Source organism: Pelmatolapia mariae, linkage group LG7 (assembly GCF_036321145.2).
Source record: "Pelmatolapia mariae isolate MD_Pm_ZW linkage group LG7, Pm_UMD_F_2, whole genome shotgun sequence".
NCBI lineage: Eukaryota > Metazoa > Chordata > Actinopteri > Cichliformes > Cichlidae > Pelmatolapia > Pelmatolapia mariae.
This window is the reverse complement of record NC_086233.1, coordinates 54,379,641-54,402,683: the sequence shown is the minus strand read 5'-3', so window position 1 is coordinate 54,402,683 and position 23,043 is coordinate 54,379,641. Positions and strand designations below refer to the sequence as shown.

General features: G+C 42.4%; 1 protein-coding gene across 2 annotated transcripts in view; it reads left to right on the top strand.

The window, feature by feature from the left end:
- The first annotated feature begins 154 nt into the window (after positions 1-154).
- iqsec3b (IQ motif and Sec7 domain ArfGEF 3b) overlaps positions 155-23,043 on the top strand; it is a 34,114-nt gene continuing 11,225 nt past the window's right edge. The window contains exons 1-7 of one of the 2 annotated variants that reach the window (XM_063479733.1): positions 155-1,016; positions 6,311-6,385; positions 10,478-10,595; positions 11,634-12,068; positions 13,086-13,813; positions 14,529-14,690; positions 16,903-17,025. In XM_063479733.1, coding sequence (XP_063335803.1) covers positions 490-1,016; positions 6,311-6,385; positions 10,478-10,595; positions 11,634-12,068; positions 13,086-13,813; positions 14,529-14,690; positions 16,903-17,025 — 2,168 coding nt within the window. In that variant the 5' untranslated portion in view covers positions 155-489. The remainder of the gene's footprint in view (positions 1,017-6,310; positions 6,386-10,477; positions 10,596-11,633; positions 12,069-13,085; positions 13,814-14,528; positions 14,691-16,902; positions 17,026-23,043) is intronic. The other variant, XM_063479732.1, reaches the window with a different exon arrangement.

Here is a 23,043-nt window from a genome sequence, read left to right as displayed (position 1 = left end):
TGCAATAAATCAGTTTCATATACTAGTCCACAAACTAAAGATGCTCCGTAGAACTCCTTGTAGCTCCGTAGAACTCCTTGTAGCTACCTATAGGGCGCGTGCTAGGACCGTGCTCGTGTCTGTGCGTGTAGTGACGCATCCATCCTCGAGCACCTCCCCTCCTCCCTGCTGTCACATCTGGAGCTGGCTGCTCTCATCAGCACCACTCAGCGCAGTGTATGTGTGTGTTTGAGAGAGAGCGAGAGCGAGTGAGAGAGAGTGAGGGAGGGAGTAAACGACTGGAGAAGTGGAGACTGGCTTGGTCGGCGTAGCCTCATCCACAGCCGAGCAGAATCAAGGAGAGGAGAGCGGAAGGACATCCCACGCCACCTTCTCATCCGCACTCACAAATAGGCTGTTTTGCATCTCCTCTGTCCTCCATCCGCGCGTCCAGGTTCTTTCCACCCCCCTCTCTCTCTTTCTCTTCCTTCCTCTTGCTGTGGGTAGCGTATGATGAGCTCCAGCCTGCTAGAAAACCCGGTGCAGGCGATTCTGTACCTGCGGGAGCTTACCACCATCGTCCAGAATCAACAGAGTCTCATCCAGACCCAGCGTGCAAGAATAGAAGAGCTGGACCGGAGGGTAGATGAGCTGATCGGCGAGAACAGACACCTGCGGGACGTCAGGATACAACAACAACATCCTTATCACCACCACCATCACCATCATCACCACCCCGACCCCAGCTGCCTTCATCATCACCACCACCATCCCCAGGACCCCCCGCTCAAGACTAGTCCTGGGTCTTTGCCAGATGCGGCTTCACCAGCACAAGTCGAGGCGGCTCCGGCTGTCCAGTCCTCGCCCACCCAACCTATGAACCCAGGAGACATGCAGCTGGTCCCAGCCGAGCCTTCCACAATTTCACCGGTTGAAAGTGAGTCCGAAAACGGTGGAAGTTGCCCCAGCTGCCGCTCTTTGGTTCCGATGACCCCGACAACCCTTTGTCGGTCTCTGGCCCTGGCCAGGAAATCCGAGTGAGTAGAAAATATTAGAGCCTTTGATTGTTTGCATGTATGCGTGTGCGCCAAAACGCTCCAGATGCCTATATACATAGCCTAGTGGCTTTTCAAAAAGTAGCTCTATAGCCCATAATTTCAAACCTCTTGCGTTAACCTGACTTATTCGGTTGTATCAACTTAAAGCCAAAACAAATTTCATATCTTCCATATTACGGGCTAGCCTGTTGTCGAATCCTTAGCTTTTGTCTTAAACTGTGTAATTAGGCGCATCCACGTGTGCGTGCGCGTGCTCTGCAGATTGAGAGGCGTTTAATTAATGAAGAGGGCGCTTGCAAATTTCCAATTTTCAGCTCTGTGTATTTGTGTGCCGACCAAGGACCGTGCCAGGAGAGGAAGAGGTGGATTATTTAAATGAGAAACTGGATCACGATCACTGGATCATTACATAACAAACAGCTGGAGGCCTATACGTGTGTGCGTGCGCGGGCGCGCGAGAAACATACTCAGCGCAGCGGTCAGAGTCAGTAGGAGACAGAAGCAGCTTCACGTGTGACGATGACACACCTTGAGCCGCTGTCCGGGGTTTGCTGGCTTTCTGTGTTAATTACCACCAGGGATCTACAAGCTCCCACGGGATCTCAAGGCCTCTGATGTTCCCCCGGTAGATGAGACACACAGCTACACACACACACACACACACACACACACACACACACACACAGTACCGCCTCCTGCTTGTCACCAGAGCTTCACAGAATATCAAAATATCACCTAATGAGGGAAGACCCATGTTTCTCTCTTTCCCGGAGTGTGTGTGGTGTTCTTTCTGCTCATAGGTTTTCTATCAGCAGGAGCCCTTATTGGTCTCTCTGGGACTCCACCCCCACTGAGGGGAGCAACACAAAATGAAGTTGTGATGAGAGGTGCAGGGGAGCACATATTAACATTAGTGATATTAATCCAAAAGTGCGCATGATCATGCGTCTTACAGTCGCAGCTCCATGTGCATGAGTGTGTATGTGCAGAGTCCCTGTTGCTCCTCTGGACCCTGTTGACCCCAAGTTGTTCCTGAACGTCTTACTCTGCAACGACAATTTATTGCTCAAGAAACAGTGTTACACAGATTCTTAATTATAATTATGAAGAGGGGAAGAAATTACAATAACAATAATTTAATGTTATTAAAAGAGCTCAGAGCTTGGAGCAGAACATCCCCCAGATGAGCTGGCTGCTGCAGAGCAGTTGGCTAAATAGCCCTCTTGCTCCTGTGGGTACTGATGTATGTCCTTGAATGCAACCTTACGCCTCTGCTCCCTCAGTGATTTTAAGTCTTTTGGATTAGACCAGTAGCCTAACACCTAATGTCTACTTTTGCTTTTGGCAAGCCAAGCAGGAGAGGGGGAGAAAAGCTTTTCACCTCCCTGCTCCATCCTGTCTGCAGCTGACTGGAAATCAGATCTCTGCTCCATTAGTCCTGTTGCCAGCTAATTAACCTGTATAAGTTGTGTGATTGTGCATATGCATATGTGCTGGCATGCCTTCGTTCACACATCCCACTCTATCAGTTAATTTGAAGATTTATTTTAACTCGCTATCGACTTTTGTGACAAACAGAGACATGTGGACTAGAGTTCTACATTGGGGTGGCTGTGAGTGTATTTATGTTTGCATTGTCATTGTTGCAGAAACCAATGGATATGCCTATGGGGGAGAGGCAGGATCCTCTCCTCCACTCATTCTCAGTCTTTCTTTCCAGCTGAGCCTTCTATCTGCCCCACTTAGCCCATGGAGCGAACAGTAATCAGCCATTCTCAGGAGAGAAAAAGGCAGAGAGATATAAAGAGAAAGCAAGACATGCATGCCCAGTTGTTGTCTTTGATGGAGCCCTTGGAGGTGTCTAGAGGAAGGAGCTTGAGGCTGACACTGTGAGTGGACCGCTGAAAGAGAGAGGAGTTGAGAGAGATGGGAGGGGGGTTAAAAGAGGAAGAGGAGGCAAAGGGAAGCTCATTCATTGTACAGAAATTGAGACAGGTACAAAGAGAGAGTGAAACACACACAGAAAAAAGAGTGTATTTGAGGTAGCTGTCTCCTCGATCTATCCATCTGGCAAACAAATGCAAAGGCTGGACAACACTTTGGTATCCTGTGGCGGCATGGAATGTGCATACAAAGAACTGGTAATGTTTTTGAGTCCAAATGGAGCTGATCTTGTTGCATGCCAACCCTCCTCCATAGCTCCTCTCGCCTTACACTTTGTACTGGGTACTGGCTGATGAAAGGCATTGCGTTTTAAGTGCTCTTACAAAACAGGAAAGAGGAGAGGGGGGGTGCAGGAGAGAGGACGGAGCTCACAGAGAGAAAGAGAGAGAGCCAGAGAGAACATAGGCCAACAGCAGGAGGCATGTCCTGTTAAAATATTCACCTGTTCTCTTTGTAAGTGTTGTTGCAGACGAATGGCCGTTACGTGTGTGCCTTGTACAGACAGATGGACCCGCTGAGTGTTTGTGTGCGAGTGTGTATATGAGTATGTGTGTCTGCACAGGCTGGCCTCTTCTTCCCTGTATGACCAAACAAAACTGAGCAGAGCTGAACTGTTTTATATTAGCCTGACAAAAACGTCCAACTCTCATCATGATGGACAAACTGGAGTTGACTTTGGGAGTTGAGGTCTTACAACAACTGCCTGAACAGTCAGCTCCTATTTAAACTAGTATAGTTAAAAATAGGCCATATTGTATTTGTTTTCCTTTGGAGAGTTAGATGATGAATGATCTTTATCTTATCATTTCGGTACGTTAAGCATGAAGCTATAGCCTAGCAGGAGTAGATGAAAAATAAAAGTGAAAAAGCAAACCCAGCCCCCTGCACATTTTAAAGCTCCCAAATTAAAATGTCATATTGCTTTATTTAATCTGTACAAACCCCAAAGTGCAAGCAAGAAAATTTGTAGTTTTACACTGTAGTATTTCTCGGCCAGATTCATTAATTCACTGGACTCAAAGCAAGTAGTCTGGGACAAAAAAATATTATGGTAAGCAACCCCTCTGCAATCTAGTTGTAACTTTAAACTCTTCTCGAGATGTGACTTTGTGCTGTGCGTCTCCTCTTCTAAACTTGATGAAAGCGAATAAATTTACTTTCCAAAATTTAAAAAGTGTTCCACATTTTCTTTCAATTGCTGATGTGGCAACGGTATCAGTCATATGGCTCTCCATTTCATCGAGGTTGTGGCCTCAGAAATAGTTTCACCCTGCAATTTAGTGTAAAGACACTCTTTTATATTTGATGACAAAGATCCATGACTGAGCTGTGTCTTCCATAAACTCTGAGCTTTCACACAGTTTCATTTTTCTGCTCACCTGTCAGTCAGATGTGCATTAGACAAAGTATATTTTGGCATCATCTCATCCAAAACCAAAATAGACGGTGAATGGCACAGGGAATGTAGTTTACAGGCTCACGGAGATGTTTAAACTCCTTCAGTTGTTGGGTCAGCGATTGATTCCTGGCTCCTCCAGTTCACGCACTGAAGAGCCTTTGAGCAAGACACTAAATCCCACATACGACCCGTATACATCCATAACTGATAAAGCATCGTATCCGCAGAATAATACACTCTACAGTATAAACAGATTTGAATCAGATTTTTAATGCAAAGCATTTTGAGTGCTTACTAAGATTAAGAAATACTAAGAAATTGGCTTTTTAAATGACAATTTACAGCATCAAAACCTCATCAAGTGTAAAATTAATAAAAAGCAGATCAAATTACTTTAAAAACATGGAAACATCTCACACTACAAAAAGGTTTGTGGCTATATAGAGTAGATCAGGTGTTAAAAAGTAAGATTTATTCAAGTGTGTAGACTTGTTTTAACCTGCAGGAAACCTAGAGGGGGACCGTGTTACTGTTTATTAAACATCTATCTGTGTACTAAAAAAAAAGGGAAAAAAGGGAATATTCTTTGACAAGCATGTTTGAAAATTACTTGTTTCAGATGTATGACAAAGCAGTTTATGTTTTTAGCTCCAGTGATTTCAGAAAGTCCTCTTAGCTTGATATATTCCTTTTTTTTGCCCCGCTTTACCTGATGTTTAAAGCGGATCAACGGCACAACAAAGACAACAACTACAATGGAAAAATTAATATTCAGATCTAATATGATTGTTTTGGAAATTTTTTGAACCTCCTGGGTTCAAGCTGTTAACAGAAGAGTGTGAAAATTACTGCAAAACCTGCAAAACAAAACCCAAAGAAGATGAATCCAGGTATAATAACTAGTCTATAAATTCCACACAAAGCAGTTCTTTGTGTCAGAGGTATCACTGGGGGGCTTAGGTGTTACAACAGATGAAGGAGTATTATTCATACCAAATAAATATGAATAATTTTTGCCATGCATCTTTAAAAAAAATGAAGACAAAAAACCCCACAGTGTCCCTTTAAGTCTGTGGAAGTTGCTGTGAAACGATAGCTTTTTATAGCTCAGACTGTCATTCCTAGTCTTGCACTGACTCTGACTGCCTGTCACTGTGGGTCTGTGTCATGAGCAATATGCTGCGCCCAGGTCAGAAGACTTGCTGTAGCGTAGCCAAGAAATTCACTGTCAGCCGAATCCTTTCAGCTCAGCATGAAAAGACCAATACTACACCAAGACCTCACAAAAACTTAGCTGGATGGACAGTGATGATCATGCTAATTTTCAAGCCTCTGGTAGTGGAAGGTGTCCAGCATTCGGAAGGTGAAAAGGTCGAACGGCAACAGCTTCCACGTGATGCATGGGATTTTTTTGTCCGTTGTTCTCCTCGGTTGTAATCTGCCCCAGATAAAAGGACTAGCAAAGTGCTTAAAATATGAATGTAAATGCAAAATGTATGAGAGAGAAATGAAAATGAGAACTTAAGAAAAACACAGGAAGCAGAGCCAGAATAACCATCTGTCCAGATTGGGTTAGGGGAATTCTGCTAAATCACCACTGATCTGCTGAATTGGAGAGGAGGGGAGAGGACGAGCACATCCGGATACACAAACACATAAGTGCTCCCACTCTATCTAAGCTTTCTCAGCCTTGAATTGACCTACATAGGGTATTTACCCCGGGATCAGTGGCAAGTTGTGTAATGCAATGTTACAATAATCCAGTATCTAAGAAGCACTTCTTCAGGATCTTTTGTGATGTCGGGAATGGGTACAGAGAAGCGTATTAGCACAAGGCAATCCAACAACAACCAATAACAACCTAAAAGACATGCTCTCCCGCCAAGTCTGTCCACCCCACTGCTTTCCTCACCTGTCTCTTCTGCTGCAGGAGCGAGACTGTGCTGCATCAGTTTTGCTGCCCCGCCCCTGAGCATCCAGAGACTGAGACCACTGGCTCATCCAGGTAAGACAAAGACACTTTAATAGACTTTTTTTTTTCTCTCACAGTGTGCTCTTGCAACAATGTAAAACATCCAGTCTGCATACATACACTCTGTGCATTAGTGCCAGCTGAGCCATTTCAACACCCAGGCCTTTAAGCGTGCCCAGTAGCCTGATTGCTCTTTATTGAACCACATGTGAGTGTGAATTGGTGCATTTATAGACCTATTGTGCATGGATTTCATAAAGATAGTTAAATGTTCTGTGACTAAACTACACCTCTGACAGCCTCAAGGGTAACTCACATATTCATAGGCATATAAATGGGAAGTGTGGGTAACCGAACTGATATTCCCACTATGAAAGCGCCTATGGCAACTCTGACGCAACCCTCGCCACTACCATAGTAACTGGAGAATCTACTGTAGTGACTTTTACCGTGTGACTGTGCGTGGGCAGTGCTGTCTGTTTGTGGTGTGAGTTGTTTGTGAGTATGTAGAAAGTATTGTGTATGGGGATGTGTGGGAATGCATGACATTTCACTTGGATTTTTGAATGAGCCGTTAAAACTGTGAAAAGCTGATTTTGTCATGTTTCTCAATGATTACTGTTTTTCCACCCTCCTCCCGAATGTCTCCCATCTTCTAATCCTCTGTGCTCTGTTTCTAAATCCAGTCGTTCCCGGTCTATTTCTTTTCCTCCAGTCTCTTCATCTGCTATGGCGTAGTTTTTCCTTCTTGTGTTGTTTACTTCTTCTCATTATTTATCTGTCTGTTGGAAGACTCTTCTAATCAGCTCACTGCAATTATTTCTATCTCATCCCTCCTTATCAAGTCTCTCACTTATTCTGCTTTTATTAATATCACCATCTGTCTGTCTGGAATCCCTCTCTTCTCTCTGATCTGATGACTTTACTCCTACACCCACATATCCCTGATTGGATGGGCTAATGGCACAGCGGCAGTGGACAGCCAGCTGAGATGATGATGAGACGTAGCGGAGATGTGTAACACCGTAGCTCATTATTATCATCGTTACACAAAGTTTTGTGCTCTCGGTGGCTGCAAACCTGCACCCACGTCTACGCGCTGATGTTCGCTGAATCCATCAGAACACACAAACCTCCCAAGAGATGCCACGAGATCTGCCTCTAGCTTAAACTGTCGTGCCTTTTCTCCTTTACTCAGGCTTTTCACGTGTGAGCGAGTTCTCCCCTGGCTGTACAGTACTTTAGGTCTCCGTGGGACTGTGAGCAATGCGTTTTGACAGACGTTCAAATCTTGCCACCTTGTCACACAAAAGCAAAGGCGGCAGTCTATGTTTGCGAGCGTGTACAAGAGGAAGAGAGGGTGTATAGTGCCCATATCATTACAGAGGCTTTTGCTGTCCAGATGCATTAATAGCTGACTCTTGCTTTTAAATCCTCTAATGTATTCTAATGTACTCTAATGTATTCTGATGCAGCACTGGGGCATGGCAGTGTTTTAATAGAGTTTTTGATATAGACAGCCTCCAGCATGCACACCCCAACACACAGTCTCAACCTTCCTGTTTCCTCTCTATTTTCCTATCGCACTCTTTCCTCTGGTCCCACTCTCTCTTTTTCCATCTATTTTCGCTAACTTTATCTCATTTAATGATAAGAGCGAGCGTCTCTGGCCCTATCTATGACTTTTAGCTCGGTACTCAGAGTAGTTGCTTTCACAGCAATCAAAGAAAACAAAGCGGGAATTTAGTGATGCAGTCATTATTTAACCATGAGTGGGCTTTTTGTTCTCCCTGGTCCCGTTTAGCACTGGTCCTCTTCGTGTAAAAATTATTAGAGTAAGCCTTATCTGGGAGGAAGAATGAGTGAACAAGCACACAACATCATGCGCACACATTCAAGGAGGTTTCTGGTTTTGACTATGAGAAAAAAAAATGATTATAAAGAAATGGTGCTGCTAAATTCCAAACAGTATTTTCCATGAATATGTAGACAAAGTGTCTTAAAATGCCTATTTGTGTATTTTGGACATTTTCTCATGACTGGTCTGGAAAAAGACATCTTATGGAAATAAAATAACCCAAAATTTCAAAATTGACCTCTGTATGAAAAAAAAAACATGCCTTCACCTGTAGTTTCTTTTCATAATCAATACTGTAAACACATACTCACCTGCTACTTTATTGGTTTTAGTAATTATCTAATCAGTCAATTACAATGCAGCAACTTAATGCATGTAAACATGGTCAAGAGAACCTGCTGAAGTTTAACCTGAGCATCGTGGTTGTTTGTACCAGACTGGCCTGATTATGTCAGAAAACATTCCATGACAAAAATGCCTTGTTGTAATCAGAGGTCAGACGATAATTACAAGAGGCATCAGTAACTCAGAGAATGCAGAAGAGCATCTCTGGACACAACACAGATGGGCTTACAGCAGCAAAAGACCACACCAGACTCCTCTCCTGTCAGCTTGGCTGTAGGGTCTAAATTTGGCATAAACAACAGGAAAATATGGATCCACCCTGCCTTTTATCAGTTCAGGTTGTTGTTGGTGGTATGATCAATCATTTCTTGGTACACTGAGCCTCTTAGTGCCACTTGAGCATTGTTTAAATGTCACAGTCTACCTGAGTATTGTTGCTGTCCATGTCCATCCCTTTATGACCAAAGCGTACCCATCTTCCAGCAGGATAATGTACCATGTCACAAAACTCAACATGACAATGGTCTCCACAGTCCTCGGATCTCAATCTGATAGAGGATGTGCAGCCAACGAATCTGAAACGGCCGTGTGATGCTGTCATGTCAATATGGACCAAAATCTCAGAGGAATGTTTCCAGCACCTTTTTGAAGCTATGCCACAAATAATTAAGACAGATCTGAAGGGAAAAGGGAAGTGAAGTGGTGGTGTCAGTCTGTTCATGCAATACTCTGGAACAAATCTGAGCAAACTTGACATAATATGTCCCTCAGATCTCAGTACACAACATGTAATGAACATCAACAAATAAAAAGAAACATTCAAACTTCTCACACAGTAATAGAAGGAGGCCTGGAGAGATGGACAGATGTTTGGTAGATATGCATGAGCGGAGAATTGCTGAATATTTTGTCAGATGGTGATCAAGAAGACTTATAAGGAGGGCAAATATGAGAGTGGCTGCATGTCTAAACTAAACTAAACAATCTTCCATTTATATAACACTACAGTGCGAGCTAACCGCAAAGAGGTGATCATTTATGCTTTATATATAACATCTTAATTTACTGATTGAATAGGAGGAACAATCCATTGATAAACCAGTTACTGGTCAAGTGTTTATGAGCTAGTCACCACTGAGGAATATAGGAAAACGTTCACTTCTATTACAGCTGATTCTTACCTCCTTAAGAGAGAGTCAGAGAATAAAGAATCAGTCTTTGACTGCTCACAGTTTATAGACATGCATCCTGCGATGATGGATCACAAGAAGATATTGATTCACATTACCGGCTCACAAGCAAAAAGGGTTGGGAACAACTGGATCAGCACACTAAAGGGAAATGAATCAATATTAACTGAATAGTAATTTAGGTTATTTTGGCTATTAATGGAAAAATAAAATGCTAAGCATTCACTGTTTGTCATAGTGTGAGGACTTGTGCATTTTCTCTATGTCGTATTATTGTGATAGAAATGAATATGGCTTGTGGATTGTTCATTTAATGAGTCATTTTTGGGTCCAAGAAATTATGATTTTTAAACACATTTTTTCATCACATTGACAAACAGCTGATGTGCTGTTTCTTTACTGCAGAACACAATAAGAAAAAGCTGAGTTTTATGTTTGAAACAGCAAATAAGAGGTGGAGAATATAATTTTTAGATAGCTTTATACTGTTACATATTCAGTTGAGAGTTGCACACTTGAAACTTGCACTTGAGCCACAAATCTGACCAAATAGGACTGGGCACATAAAGCCAGTCAACCTCACCCTGGGCTGCCACAGCTACACATCACTGTCTGCATGCTGCTCCCCTTATGAGTCTCTTCACACTTCACGTACTTGATGACCAGCCACTGACATCAGAGTTTTACTCCGTCAGGAGGACTGATATCTTTCTGCTCTTATTTCTGTGTCAGTGGACAGATGCTGAGCCTGGAGGATGGCACCTCCTCTGGGGACAGACAGGAAACAGAGGGTACCAAAAGGGAGGGACCCAGTGAGTACGAGAGCACCCTGGAGAATAAAAACAAACAGGTATGTCTTTTAGCAGGTGTATGTGGGCTCATGAGCATATTTTGGGTGCTGAGGCAGAGCTGGTTGCTCTACCTGTCTTTGCATGAGAAGGTGTGCATGTGAAGGTTGCTCACTTGACACAGAGTTGGGTGACAAAAAAAAACAAAAAACAGATTCCCATTCAGATCTATTTCTGTCTATGTTCACATGAAAAAAGAGCACCCAGGATACCACTGCCACAGAGACAGGAGCATGAAAGATGCTAAGTTGTCATGGTAACAGCTAATAACTGCTTCTGGCGGCTGGAGATGTCTTTATTCCTCATAGGAAACTGCTGAAGGGTCCACTGTTACTACTAGCGCTGTTGCATGGATGCACTTATATGAGCGTGGCTGTGTGTACTTTTGGCATGATCAAATCCACGCACACACAGAAACACACACAAATGAGTGGCTGTCCTCCTTTTTTCCTCCCTTTTTGTCTCTTCTCCCCCTGCCTCCCACTTCTCCTCCTTCGATTCCCTCTCGACGAAAATGTAAGAGGGCAAAAAATTGTGGAGGACAGTGAGATTTTAAGCTGAGCTGCTCTGCCAACAAATGGAACAGAAATAAGCTTGTGCGGGTGTTTACTTTTCTATTCATTTTCTCAACAGCACCTTTGTCACAGCCCATCCATCCTCTTTTTCATGCCCCTTCAGCCAGTATTAGCAGCTGAATGATGATAGATGATGTTTACTTTGGTTCTAATAACACAAACACCCACCAGTTTTAAAAAGAGTGGACTGATAAGTAAGACCCAAGCGGGCGCTAGCAGACTCATGGACTAGTGGAAAGTATAATCAAGGCTTAAGAAGGGTGTGAGTGGGAATTTCATGATTCAACTCAGCTCTTTTGATCTTTTGCAGGCATTGGCGCAAAATGGTAAAATGTTTGCTTACTGATGGATGAATGAGTATCTTTCATTAGATTTTGTGTGCTTTGCAGTATTATTCTTGAAATGTCTCAAAGTCTCAGAGTCCTGTCAACAAATGTAATATACTCGCTCTCTCCCTTTTCCCAGATAGAAGAGTTGGAGCAGAAGTATGGAGGCCATCTCATAGCAAGGCGGGCAGCCCGTCGTATCCAGACAGCCTTCCGTCAGTACCAGCTCAGCAAAAACTTCCAGAAGATCCGCAACTCATTGTCAGAAAGTAAGCTTCCTCGTCGGATCTCTCTACGGCATCCCAGCCCTTCGGGCAGAAACCGGAACGCAGCTCAGAGACACAGCTACACTCTGCATCCTGGAGGAGGACAGATACCTTTACGCTCTAAAACTCCCCCTCCACCCCCTTGCCGCTCCACATCCCTGCCCCCATCATCTCCTGCGTCAGCCCCGGCACCTCCCCCAACTCCTGCCCCAGGCTCAGGCCCAGGACCTGGACCAGGCCCAGCACCACCCACACCTCAAACCCCAGGACCCTCACTCACACAACTGGAAGACTGCTTCTCTGAACAAGTGAGGTTTTTGTTTTTTGTTTTAATCTTGTGTTATAGGAATGCAAAACTGTATGATTTTATAAATGTTTTATAAACTTTTTATAAACTTGGGTTTCAGATAGAAATATCTGGAAAACCACTGAATGAATTATCACAATTTTTGGTATATTTTAGACATTAACCTTTCCATGACGATGAATCCCAGTGACTTCTTTAACCCTCTAGTCAAATATTTTGACAGGTACAGAGCGTATTACTATTAAATTCGATAGATACACCATGTCCTCATCATTCAGAAGATACATTTTTAACAACTTCTTGACTTTTGTGTCATTTTCTAGTAAATGTATTGGCAGAAAATCCGGTGTAGACATTCATAATCTCCTCAGGATCTTTTATAACTTTGATCATTCTTTGATGTCCTCAGGTCAAGATGTGAATGTGTCTGATACTGAGGTTTATGATGAAACATCTGCAAAACTGATGACATTCTTATTATTCTCTGACTTACTTTGTGTTTTAATGCAAATCAGCAAATGTCTGCATGGCATTATGACTTCATTAAAGCCAAGGAGCCCTACGAGCGTGTAGTCATGTTAAATAAGATTTTACCATATTCGTGAGGTACGCTGTCAGTATCAGTCTGTCCCATCATAAATCTACTGATCTCCGTGACAATATTCTCTTACCCTGACTGAACTTATCTTTAAACTGTCTTTGAATCTTGCACTACTTATCCAAGAACAGAGCTGACCCTCAGTGTCCTTACATCTACACTTTATCTTATTTAGCTAAACTACACTGACTGGCTCTAGTGACTTGATAGAAATGAGTTTCATCTGAATGCCAGTGGCCCACTCAGTAGTCCAGCTGCTGTCATTGTTAATTTAGTTCCACTAGTCTTACTAAAAGCCACTAATTAGCAACCCTGCGACTATCATAAGCTTTTACATACATGAGTCATGGCCCTTGACCTGATTAAATCACAAGTTGTGATGTGAATTTTTTTTTTTTTTTTTTGTGATCATATTTGCAGCTGCACTCCTTGGCGCAGTCAATTGATGAAGCCCTTCGTGGCTGGAGCTTGTCTGAGGGTGGAGAGGGGAAGGGACTGCTGATGGACCCCGGGGCGCTTCGTGCAGCTGCCGAGAGTGCTTGTCTGCCACGTAGTGCCAGCTCGCTGCTCATGGCGTTCAGGGATGTTACAGTTCATATTGACAGCAATAGCTCCTATACCATCTCCTCTGCCACCACCACAACCACCACCACCTCTTTGGGCAATGCAGGTGGGGGACAACCAGGTAGCAGGAAGACTTCTGTGAGTGGAATGGCTGGGGGAGGAGACAACCAGTCAGTGGAGGAGCCAGAGTTTCCTGCACCTCCGCCTAGTGAAGAGCTGGAAATGGTTGATCTAGGATCCAGGAGGGGTTCAGCAGTGCCAACTGCAGGGGGAGGAGGAATAGAAGGGGAGAACAGCACAGACAGACTGGGATCCTCCTCCACTTCTACCTCTACTTCCACTTCCATCTCCACCTCTGCCCAGACTAACCAACAGCCTGCCCAGATTTATACCCAGTACCAGCAGTACCACTACACTCATCCCCAGCAGATCTCCGGGGGGCCAAGCCCCGAGGCCCTGCAGGCTCTGGTCGTCTCTCTGCCGAGGGACCGCTGCCAGGATCCAGCCTCTTGCCGCTCACCCACCCTGTCTACTGACACACACCGCAAACGCCTCTATCGTATAGGACTCAACCTCTTCAATGTGTGAGTAGACCACCACACACACACACACACACACACACCGAGCACTCTCTCAGAAAATATATAATAAATATTTCTGCACCCTCTGGCTCAGGGTTCAAAGTACTCTTACTGCTGTTTGTGTCGAACACATCTCCAACAGCCATGCAAAACCGCTTTAGGCAGCTGCTCATTAGCGTTTGTGATTGTTGGGAGGAGCTGCCTGTTCAGTGTTATCTTCTGATGATCTGATGTCCATGGCAAAAAAAAAAGACATCAAGAGGAAGGCAGGGATGGGAATGAGAGAAAGAGAGAGATAGATGCAAAGAGAATAAATGCAGCGGAACATTAGAGGCAGTCAAGGAGGTCATGAACAATGCGAGAGCCACAGAGTTCCTATAAATAGTGTCCACGGTTGGCCTGCACTTATTATTAGCTAATACAAATTAATGTAAATTAACCCATATGCATCAGTAACACTTGGCCTCTTTCTAAAGTCCAGAGCTAACAGCTTTTGCGCATGGATGCGCCTCTCTTTTCCCTCTTTTTCCTAGTGCCTCCTCTGACACACACACACACAGACACAAACATATTAGGCACCCTTTCTCTTAAATATAGTGTAAGAGATTTTGTTTCGCGCTCAGCCCAACACACCTCTCTGCTTGAATGCACAAAACTTCTTACACGCACCATTCCCTCTAACATTATGTGCTTTTCTCTATTTGTTATGTGCGGACAGGAATCCAGAGAGAGGCATCCACTTCCTGATTACGCGTGGTTTCGTCCCAGACACGGCCATCGGAGTGGCTCACTTTCTGCTGCAGAGGAAGGGCCTAAGCCGGCAGATGATTGGGGAGTTTCTGGGGAACAGCAAACTGCAGTTCAACAGAGATGTCCTTGAGTGAGTTCATGTCATTTCTCTGTCATCAGTCATCATTTAGGTTTATTTGATTAGGAAAAGATATAACTGACTTTATGGTGATAATAAGGCACCCCTTTTCTTATATCCTGATCATTCAAACGTTGTACTTCCAGTTAGAAATATAGGCTTATTACAAATTTATAGCGTCAGTTCACAAACTCGTATGAACATGATGACATTTTGGGGGTTATTTTGTCAGATATGACAAAGGTAATCCCCATAGTAACTGAACTGATGACATTTATAAAACTGGTTTAAGTGCACCTCACTTTTTGAGTTTCCGATCATAAAATATTCTCTCACTCACTTTGACACTTTTTTCTTATGTCAAGCACCTTAGATCAGTGAAACAGAAACTGCGCTGCAGTCCAGCATCTGGACCGATAGCAATAGATCTTATTAACATGTACAGCTACATTGTTTAGGAGAGGATGTGAGTTAAGAGGTAGAATGGGTCATCTACCAATTGGAGGGTCAGTAGCTCGGCTACTGCTGTCTGCCTATTGAAGTACCCTTGGGCAAGATACCGAACCCCAAGCTGCTCCTGAAGGATCCATGGGAGTATGAACATGTCCATGAACGTTAGACGAGGTGCTTAGGTATAGAAAAAAGTGCTTGTATGATTGGGTGAATGAGGCTCATAGAGCTTTGAGTGTTTAGTACCAGTCTATTTACCATTTACTCATTATAAAGTGAAAAACCTTTTTTGCTATTTGCCTATTTAACTTCCTCGATTTGAGCTAATAATCTTAACACAGTATTCATCCTGAAAATTTAAACCTTATTACACGGTCCTCTTCACCAGATTTAGATCGCTTCGTTGCTGCAAAACTGTAAATGCTCACATTTTCAGTCGTTTCACTTCTTCTCATTTAATCAGGCTTTAAGATTAGAATTCCTTCCTGACCTTGGAAAAACCAATTTCATTCACATGTAGCTGAGGAGCTGACCCCGCTATTTGTGAGGGTGCCCCTATTTTTAGGAGACCTGAAAGAATCAGGCTGTATAGAGGCTTTTTTAGGCATTGAGTTCTTTGTGGTTTCTTTATTTCGCCTCTGCAGAGGCTTCAAGGACAAACTGGCTGCTTGTTGATATTGCAGAAACTCACTGTGATACCTTATTTGAGAAACGTCTGCAAATGATAACAATTTAATGATGATCAAAGCACCTGCACATGTGTGCTTATCTCTCTTCTCCTTGCCAGTATTCTCACAGGAAAAGTAATTTCTATACATACTTTGCATTCATATGGACCTCTTTAAAGACTTTTTCTTTTTCAGGAAAACCTAATCTCACTAATATTCTCATTTAGGTCCTTTAGTAGAATTTCAATCATATATCGTAGTACAAAGTTTGATGGTACTGTTGCTTTATATGGCTAAGAAACTGAGGTAAATCAAGTAAAACATCTGTTAAATTTGGACTTTCGAACTTCAGTTATTTTAAAAGCTATCATAAACTGAGCTGGTTTTCGAAAGCAATTACCTTATAAATGAGCTTACACGCAAAACTCACTTGACATGTGGCACCAGTATGCGGAAATGGAAGACATCCATGAAAACATGCTTTTGCTTAATGCTTTGACACTCACCCCTTTTTGCATCCTGCCAGTGTAGGCTGCAGACTGAGAACCAGCGTAGAGAGGTTTTCTGCTGATGTTGTTGTACAGACTGTAGAAATAGGTCACTGCACTGAACACACACTTAAGCACACACCCTCACTTTCTTTCACAGAGACACACTTGTGTGGACACAAAAACACCCATGCACCTAAATGTACATGCGCAATCTTGTACGTACTACTCCCATTACCGCAGTCTGTCCTCAGCCTTTCATGTTACCTCTCTCTTTCCCATTCCCTCTTTACTTTTCATTTTTTGCCATCTCATCCCTCTTTTCCCACTATTTTCGGACTCTTTCTTCTCCACTGATATTTGCACAGCACGTGGGTATATGTGTGTGCATGTGCAAGCATGTTGTCTCTATGTGCATCATTCAGGTCAGTGGTTCTGTAATGGAACTATGACTGTAATAGCAAGATTTGCCGTCAGCACTTGGGTACAGATAGTTTGTCTCAGATCCACTCGCACACTCACTCTGTTACCTTCTCACTACAGTGAAGTACTGAAACTAAACCCAGCTTCATTTTGCCTTTTTTTTTCTTGTCTTTTTCCCTCTCTGTCTCTTTATAGCTGTGTTGTGGACGAGATGGATTTCTCAGGCATGGAGCTTGACGAAGCCCTGAGAAAGTTCCAGGCCCATGTCCGTGTTCAGGGAGAAGCACAGAAAGTGGAGAGACTCATCGAAGCCTTTAGGTGAGACTGTCAGCTCGATCACAACCCAGCCTCACTGACTAACGGGCTCTGGCTTTGATTTTTAACACAGTGCAGCACAAAAACAGTGCATCACATGACCGAGCAGGGCTGGGTAGTGCACTCTGAAGATTTTAACAGGAATGGGCCTTTTGCTTGTGGCCACCAATACAAATCAGAAAAACAATGGCACACAACCAAGAACACACACTTTGGAATAAAATTGAAGCAAAAAGCGTTTTCTGATCTCGCAGCCTTGGGGTAGCAGAATGCATCCAAGATGGCATACTAATCAGCTCACTGTATAGACGTAGAAGAATCGGCTGTTTTTGCTGGCTTACTGCGACAGGCTGTGATGACAGCAAAGCTCTCTGCCATTAATAAGTTACACTGATTCCATGTAACCTTTGAATAAACTCAACAGTGTTTGATCATCAGCCAATCACAATAGGGATTTAAACTGCAGCAAAATGCGTGTGTTCCATCAGGACAAGAATAGATGCTTTGTTTCGCAGCTCTCTTTTCACCAGATGACACTTCCCTGGCCAAATCATTTTCTTTTTAGGCTGCTGGTGCATGCTGGGTAGTTGCGTGTCCATCCCATTCAAAATCACACATGAATATGTAGACGTTTGTTACTCACCAAGATCTGCCTCAGTTGGTTTTGTCCTCATTTTATGTTGACTCCAGCCCTGAAGTCACGCTAGTGTATGCTGCTGATAAAGGTCTTGAAATACCAAGTGGAACTTGTTAGACTTACTGCAGTTTGCAGACTCCACTTATACCTTTCCTGCAAACTGTCTAGCTTTGCTTCTAACAAATACCTGGATGGAAACAGTTTTATTTTAAAATCATGCTATTTAACATTTAACTGAGGCAATAAACAGATAGAAGCAACCAGACAAATAAAAGCTGCAACTTTGGTCCCCTGGCTGGCCATGTCCTTGATAAGTCCTAAAGATATCCAAAGCGTCCCCTCAGGACTAAAAATGCAATAAAAATGCCCTTCATTGTTTTCTATTGCAGAGAAATTGCTCTATACATTTAATGTCCTTCCCTTGATGTACTGCTCTTTCCCTCAGGAATGCCCACACTGTCATCAGCATGACACGGCTTGAGTCAGTGGCCTCTTTGAACTCATTAACCAAGACGTCGTTTTCCCTGTTCACACCATAACAAATGTTCAGCTTGTTAGTAGGCCGCCAACAAATTTCGGCATCCTCATTCTGACAAACCTTATGGCTGTTAATACAGTTTCCTCCTTCTTCTGTGACACTCAGCCCCAAGGGCGGTTTGTCCCATTTGTCCCAGACATTTGTCCCAGACATTGAAGAGCCCACAGCCCTGCTGCTTTAAGCTGAATGCTATTGTCAGCATTCAGACATGTTCACAAAACCATGGTGTTTAGCAGGTAATGATCACCATGTTTACCATATTAGTTTGCATTGCTAAACAGCACGCAAGGCAAACAGCAGATGGAAGTACAGATGGTAGGAATGTCATTAGTTTTGCAGGTATTTGAGTTAAACCAAAATAATGGACAGATTAAAATGCTGTCTGACTGCACTACAAGTTTTGTCAGAGGCTCATCATTGACATTACAATTTAAATGTGAGGACCAGTTTCATGAAAACTCTCTAAAAATTGTTGATATACAATACTGCTAGCATGGCTAATGAAAGCATGCCAGAAATACAGCATGTCTTTCAGTGCATGAACAAGTAAGTACAACTTCAATTAGTGATTTCTTTCTTTCTTTCTTTCTTTCTTTCTTTCTTTCTTTCTTTCTTTCTTTCTTTCTTTCTTTTTTTTGCCTGTTGTATAACATTTGTGCTGACAGATTCATTTCTCCTGGACACGAAGGATACCATTCTGTCCCAAATCTGTAGAGAAATGTTCTGCCATTTCTCACAAGTTATTTTTTTCAGCTCTCTTTGCTGGAGGGATGTTGCTGTGCTGCTATCCTTTGCAAAATATTCCAAATGAGTTATCCTGGATTCAAGTTAGGGAAATTTATATATATATGTATATATATATATATATATATATATATATATATATATATATATATATATATATATATATATATATATATATATATACATATATATATATATATATATATATACATATATATATATATATATATATATATACATATATATATTTATAGCCATGCATTCACTTCTTCCTTTAAAACTGATCGTTTTTTCTCTGACCTGTCCTTTCAAGACTGCGAGTCATCTTTTCTTTCAGTCTTTGGGTATACAAGGATGCATTCATAGAGCCATCTGTAAATGTCATCTCCCCTACAAGCTTGTGCACTCATGCATTCCCATATCAGCCCACGCCTACATCCATGTTTCACTGTTGGCGCTCTTCAGCCACTGTGGTATTTCTTGCCCTATTGACGGCAAGCATGCAGGATCTATCTGTATCATCTAATCTGACGAATGCATTTATTTTGCTTTTCTTTTAACCAAAGAATGTGCTAGAATTCATTGATGTTATTTTGCTGTTTTTGTGCCATGTTGTAGACAGTGGTTTTCTTCTTCGGAACCATTCCTGTCTTGTATGTACTGTTTGTGGCATTTTTGAAGATGAGTTTTCCATAAATAGTGTTCTGGTTCAGAGCACATACACATGATCTTAACCCCATTGAAAAGATTTTAATATTCATTTATTACTGAAGTGAAACTCCTGAGATTTAGAGTATCCTTTAAAGAGTGTTCTAGGCAGCATTTTTCAAAGAAAAGCTCTAACCGGATGCTCTGCTGTGAGGTAATATTTCTAACCTCATGTTGCACGAGACACAACCAAGGACAGAGCTGAGCCAGTTCTGGTTTTTACAGGGCAATTTGTGGCTGTGTTATTCAGTTAGCCTGGTAATGAGATGAGTAATCACGTTTTTGATTGTGTTTTTCAGTTTGTAATTTAAACGTACGCCTTCTTTTCTGTTTGTCTTTAATTATTTATACAAATTAACATTCCGCACATCAATGAAAAATATCATATTGTAAGTAGAAAAAATAGTACAGTTAACATAAGATGACTCACCGTTGAATTAATGCCCACGATTGTAAGTGAAGGAACATTTGATCCAGTAGAAAAATGTGGCTTGATCAAAGTGTCTTTAGCACATCTAGGGAAACACTGCATGTCTATGACGCTGATTAAGACTACTGTTTATGAGGGGTTTGGCTACACTGACAGCAAGCACTTATTTATTTATTTATTTCGGATTGAGACGTTTTTTTAGACTCTAGATTCTAGATAATGTGAAAAGTATAGAATCCCCGGCCTATCCATTAAGAAAAGTGTTCTTATTCCAAACAAGAGGTGGTGAGGGAAGAGAGGAAAGGGAGCAGTCATGACACTTCCCCTCTCTGATTCTGATTTGAGGGCCAATCAGAACACCCACTGCGGTCATCAGTTAATCACAGAAACACTCAATCATACATACTGAGCCTCTGGGTGCAGATTATAAAGTCATCAGTGATCTGAGACCACACTTTCTGGAGCTGGGAGTCTAGGTCAGAAATGAGCGGGCTTTATCGGGACTGCCAGACATCCACTACCATATCTGTTACGTAACACTTGTTATGTCATCTGTTTGAAGCGTGTTGTACTCTTGTCGAAAGCAGTTCTTTTATACAAAGTGGTATTTGTGCCAGCTGGCATGCAACTTTTATATGCAGATATGAAGATAAGCGATCAGAGCTAGTGTTTAAATAAACTGGTTACATAAGACGGAGTGTGGTTGAAAATGTGTGAATGGAACAGAAATACACGCTCATGCTTACCACTACCGATTTAGTCAACTGTTTGCTCGCTCACTGAGAAAACATGCACACATATGCACTTTCACATCCATGCACATACCCATTTGCATCCATACGCTCACAGATACAGCAGAGCTTGCCTTGAATTCAGTCTTTGATTAATTTTTTGCAGAAGTTGGCAAGTCTGCTGATACAGATTCATCTGTGAGTCTGTGGTTTTGTATCTAAGTGCGGGTGCCTGTTCTATCTGCAAGGGAGTTTGAGACGAGCAGGATCTAGACTCTCTCAAACAAAGGCATTTCTTCTGAACTGTACAGCGTGATTGATACTCAATGAGTCCTCTGACTTCAGTTCTGGTATGGAATGTGAGAAATGGCTTTCTGGTTGCACCGGTTTCAGATGTGACCTCTTGATTGCATACGCTCTTCCAAGTGCATAGTCCTCTAGAGCAGAGCAGCCCCTCTCCGTGTCTGCATCGTGCCTGACTGCAAAGATAAAAGCCTCCCGCCACTGAAATGGCCCACTGTGTAAGTGTAAGTGACAGTAAGAAAGAGAGGGAAAGAGCTGTGGAAGAAGGAGGGGTGGAAGTGAGAGTTTGTGAAGGCTGTGGGCACCAATGGGTCAAAGCAAGTCCAAATGCAGCATCTCTGGTTCCTAAACAGAATGGGGAGAATTTTCTTAGCTGCATTGCACTGTCAAATGTCTCTGCTGTCCTGTCTTTCATATATGGTGGAGTGACGGCTTTCACATTTGAGCTAAAGTTAATTAGTGTGATTAGAAAGAGAATTATCTACCTTAAAATCACAGCAGGAACCTACTGTCTTTATAACTTGACCAGTGTGTAAGCATCTCTCTTAAAGATGTCCTGATTTTTTTTATATAGCATGAACTCACCAATCAGTTGTATGTCTGTGTGTGTGTGTGTGTGTGTGTGTGTGTGTGTGTGTGTGTGTGTGTGTGTGTGTGTGTGTGTGTGTGTGTGTGTGTGTGTGTGTGTAAATAACTGTGCCAAAGTCTCAAGCCACCTTTTCCTTCTTCATATTTTGCTGCCAGGGAACCCAACCGCTTTTTAATTTTTTAAAGTGGTCTTAAGCTAGTCAATAGTTCCCCAGGTTTTTTGAAGGTCTTTCAAAGTTTTTCTTTGAATATGAGTACTGCTTTTTCACTTATTTTCAGTGCAGTCCTTGTAAATGACCACTTTCATTTTCAGTCATTAAGCCATAAAAATGCACCTCAAGCACAAAACTCAAGGGATGAATCGGTTTTCTGTCTTCACATCACAGGTAACCTATCAAAGAACCAATTGATCAGTCTACAGCAACTGAACACTATCTGAAAGTTGTTTTTCCAGGAAATAGGAAAAATTCTGAAAAGAACTGACACAAGCCCTGAGCGGTGAACCTGACTGCTCAGCATCATCGGAAATGGTCTCAGTGGAAGGATGGCTGTCAAGAAGCCATTCTTAAGGAAGGGAAACAGGAAGAAAAGTTTGAGGTGTGGCAAATTACCCAAGAACTGGACTGAAAATCAGTGGCAGCAGGCCTTGTAGAGTGATGAATCCAAATTTGACATTTGGTTCAAATTATTGTTAATTGTACAAAGGTCAGGAGAGAGATACAACAGTGAGTGTCTACAGCCATCTGTAAAACATGGTGGAGGCTCTGTCATGGTTTGTTTAGGATCTTCTAAAACTTGATGAAATTATAAACATAGAAAAGTACAATCAGATTTTCATCCACCATACAATACCGTCTGGAAAGCATCTGATACACAACGTCTGCTTTTCAGCCTGGCAGTGTTTCCAATTTCAATGCAATAAAAACATACCTGGGTAGAAAAACACAACATGTAACACTAACAGTCATGGATTAGCCTGTCCAGAGTGTGGTTCTCAACATTACTAAAGCAGTGTGGGATCATCTTGACAGAGAACAAAACAAGAGGCAGACAAAATCTAAAGAAGAGCTTTGAATATCCTTCAAGAAGCATGAATTACTAATCTTGAAGACTACTTAAAGAAATTACAAGAAAGCTTGCCAAAGAGAGTGCGGGCGATTTTGAAGAATAAAGACAATTATTCTAAATATTGACTTTCAAGCTTGTCAGAAACCCTGTTTTTGAATCATGTGCTGTTTTTGCATTCGTGCTTGCCCATTTCACCTACACATATTTCCCATTTTCTTCGCACCAAATGAAGAAATGAGGGGTGGCTCAAGACTTTTGCACAGCACCGTATTTG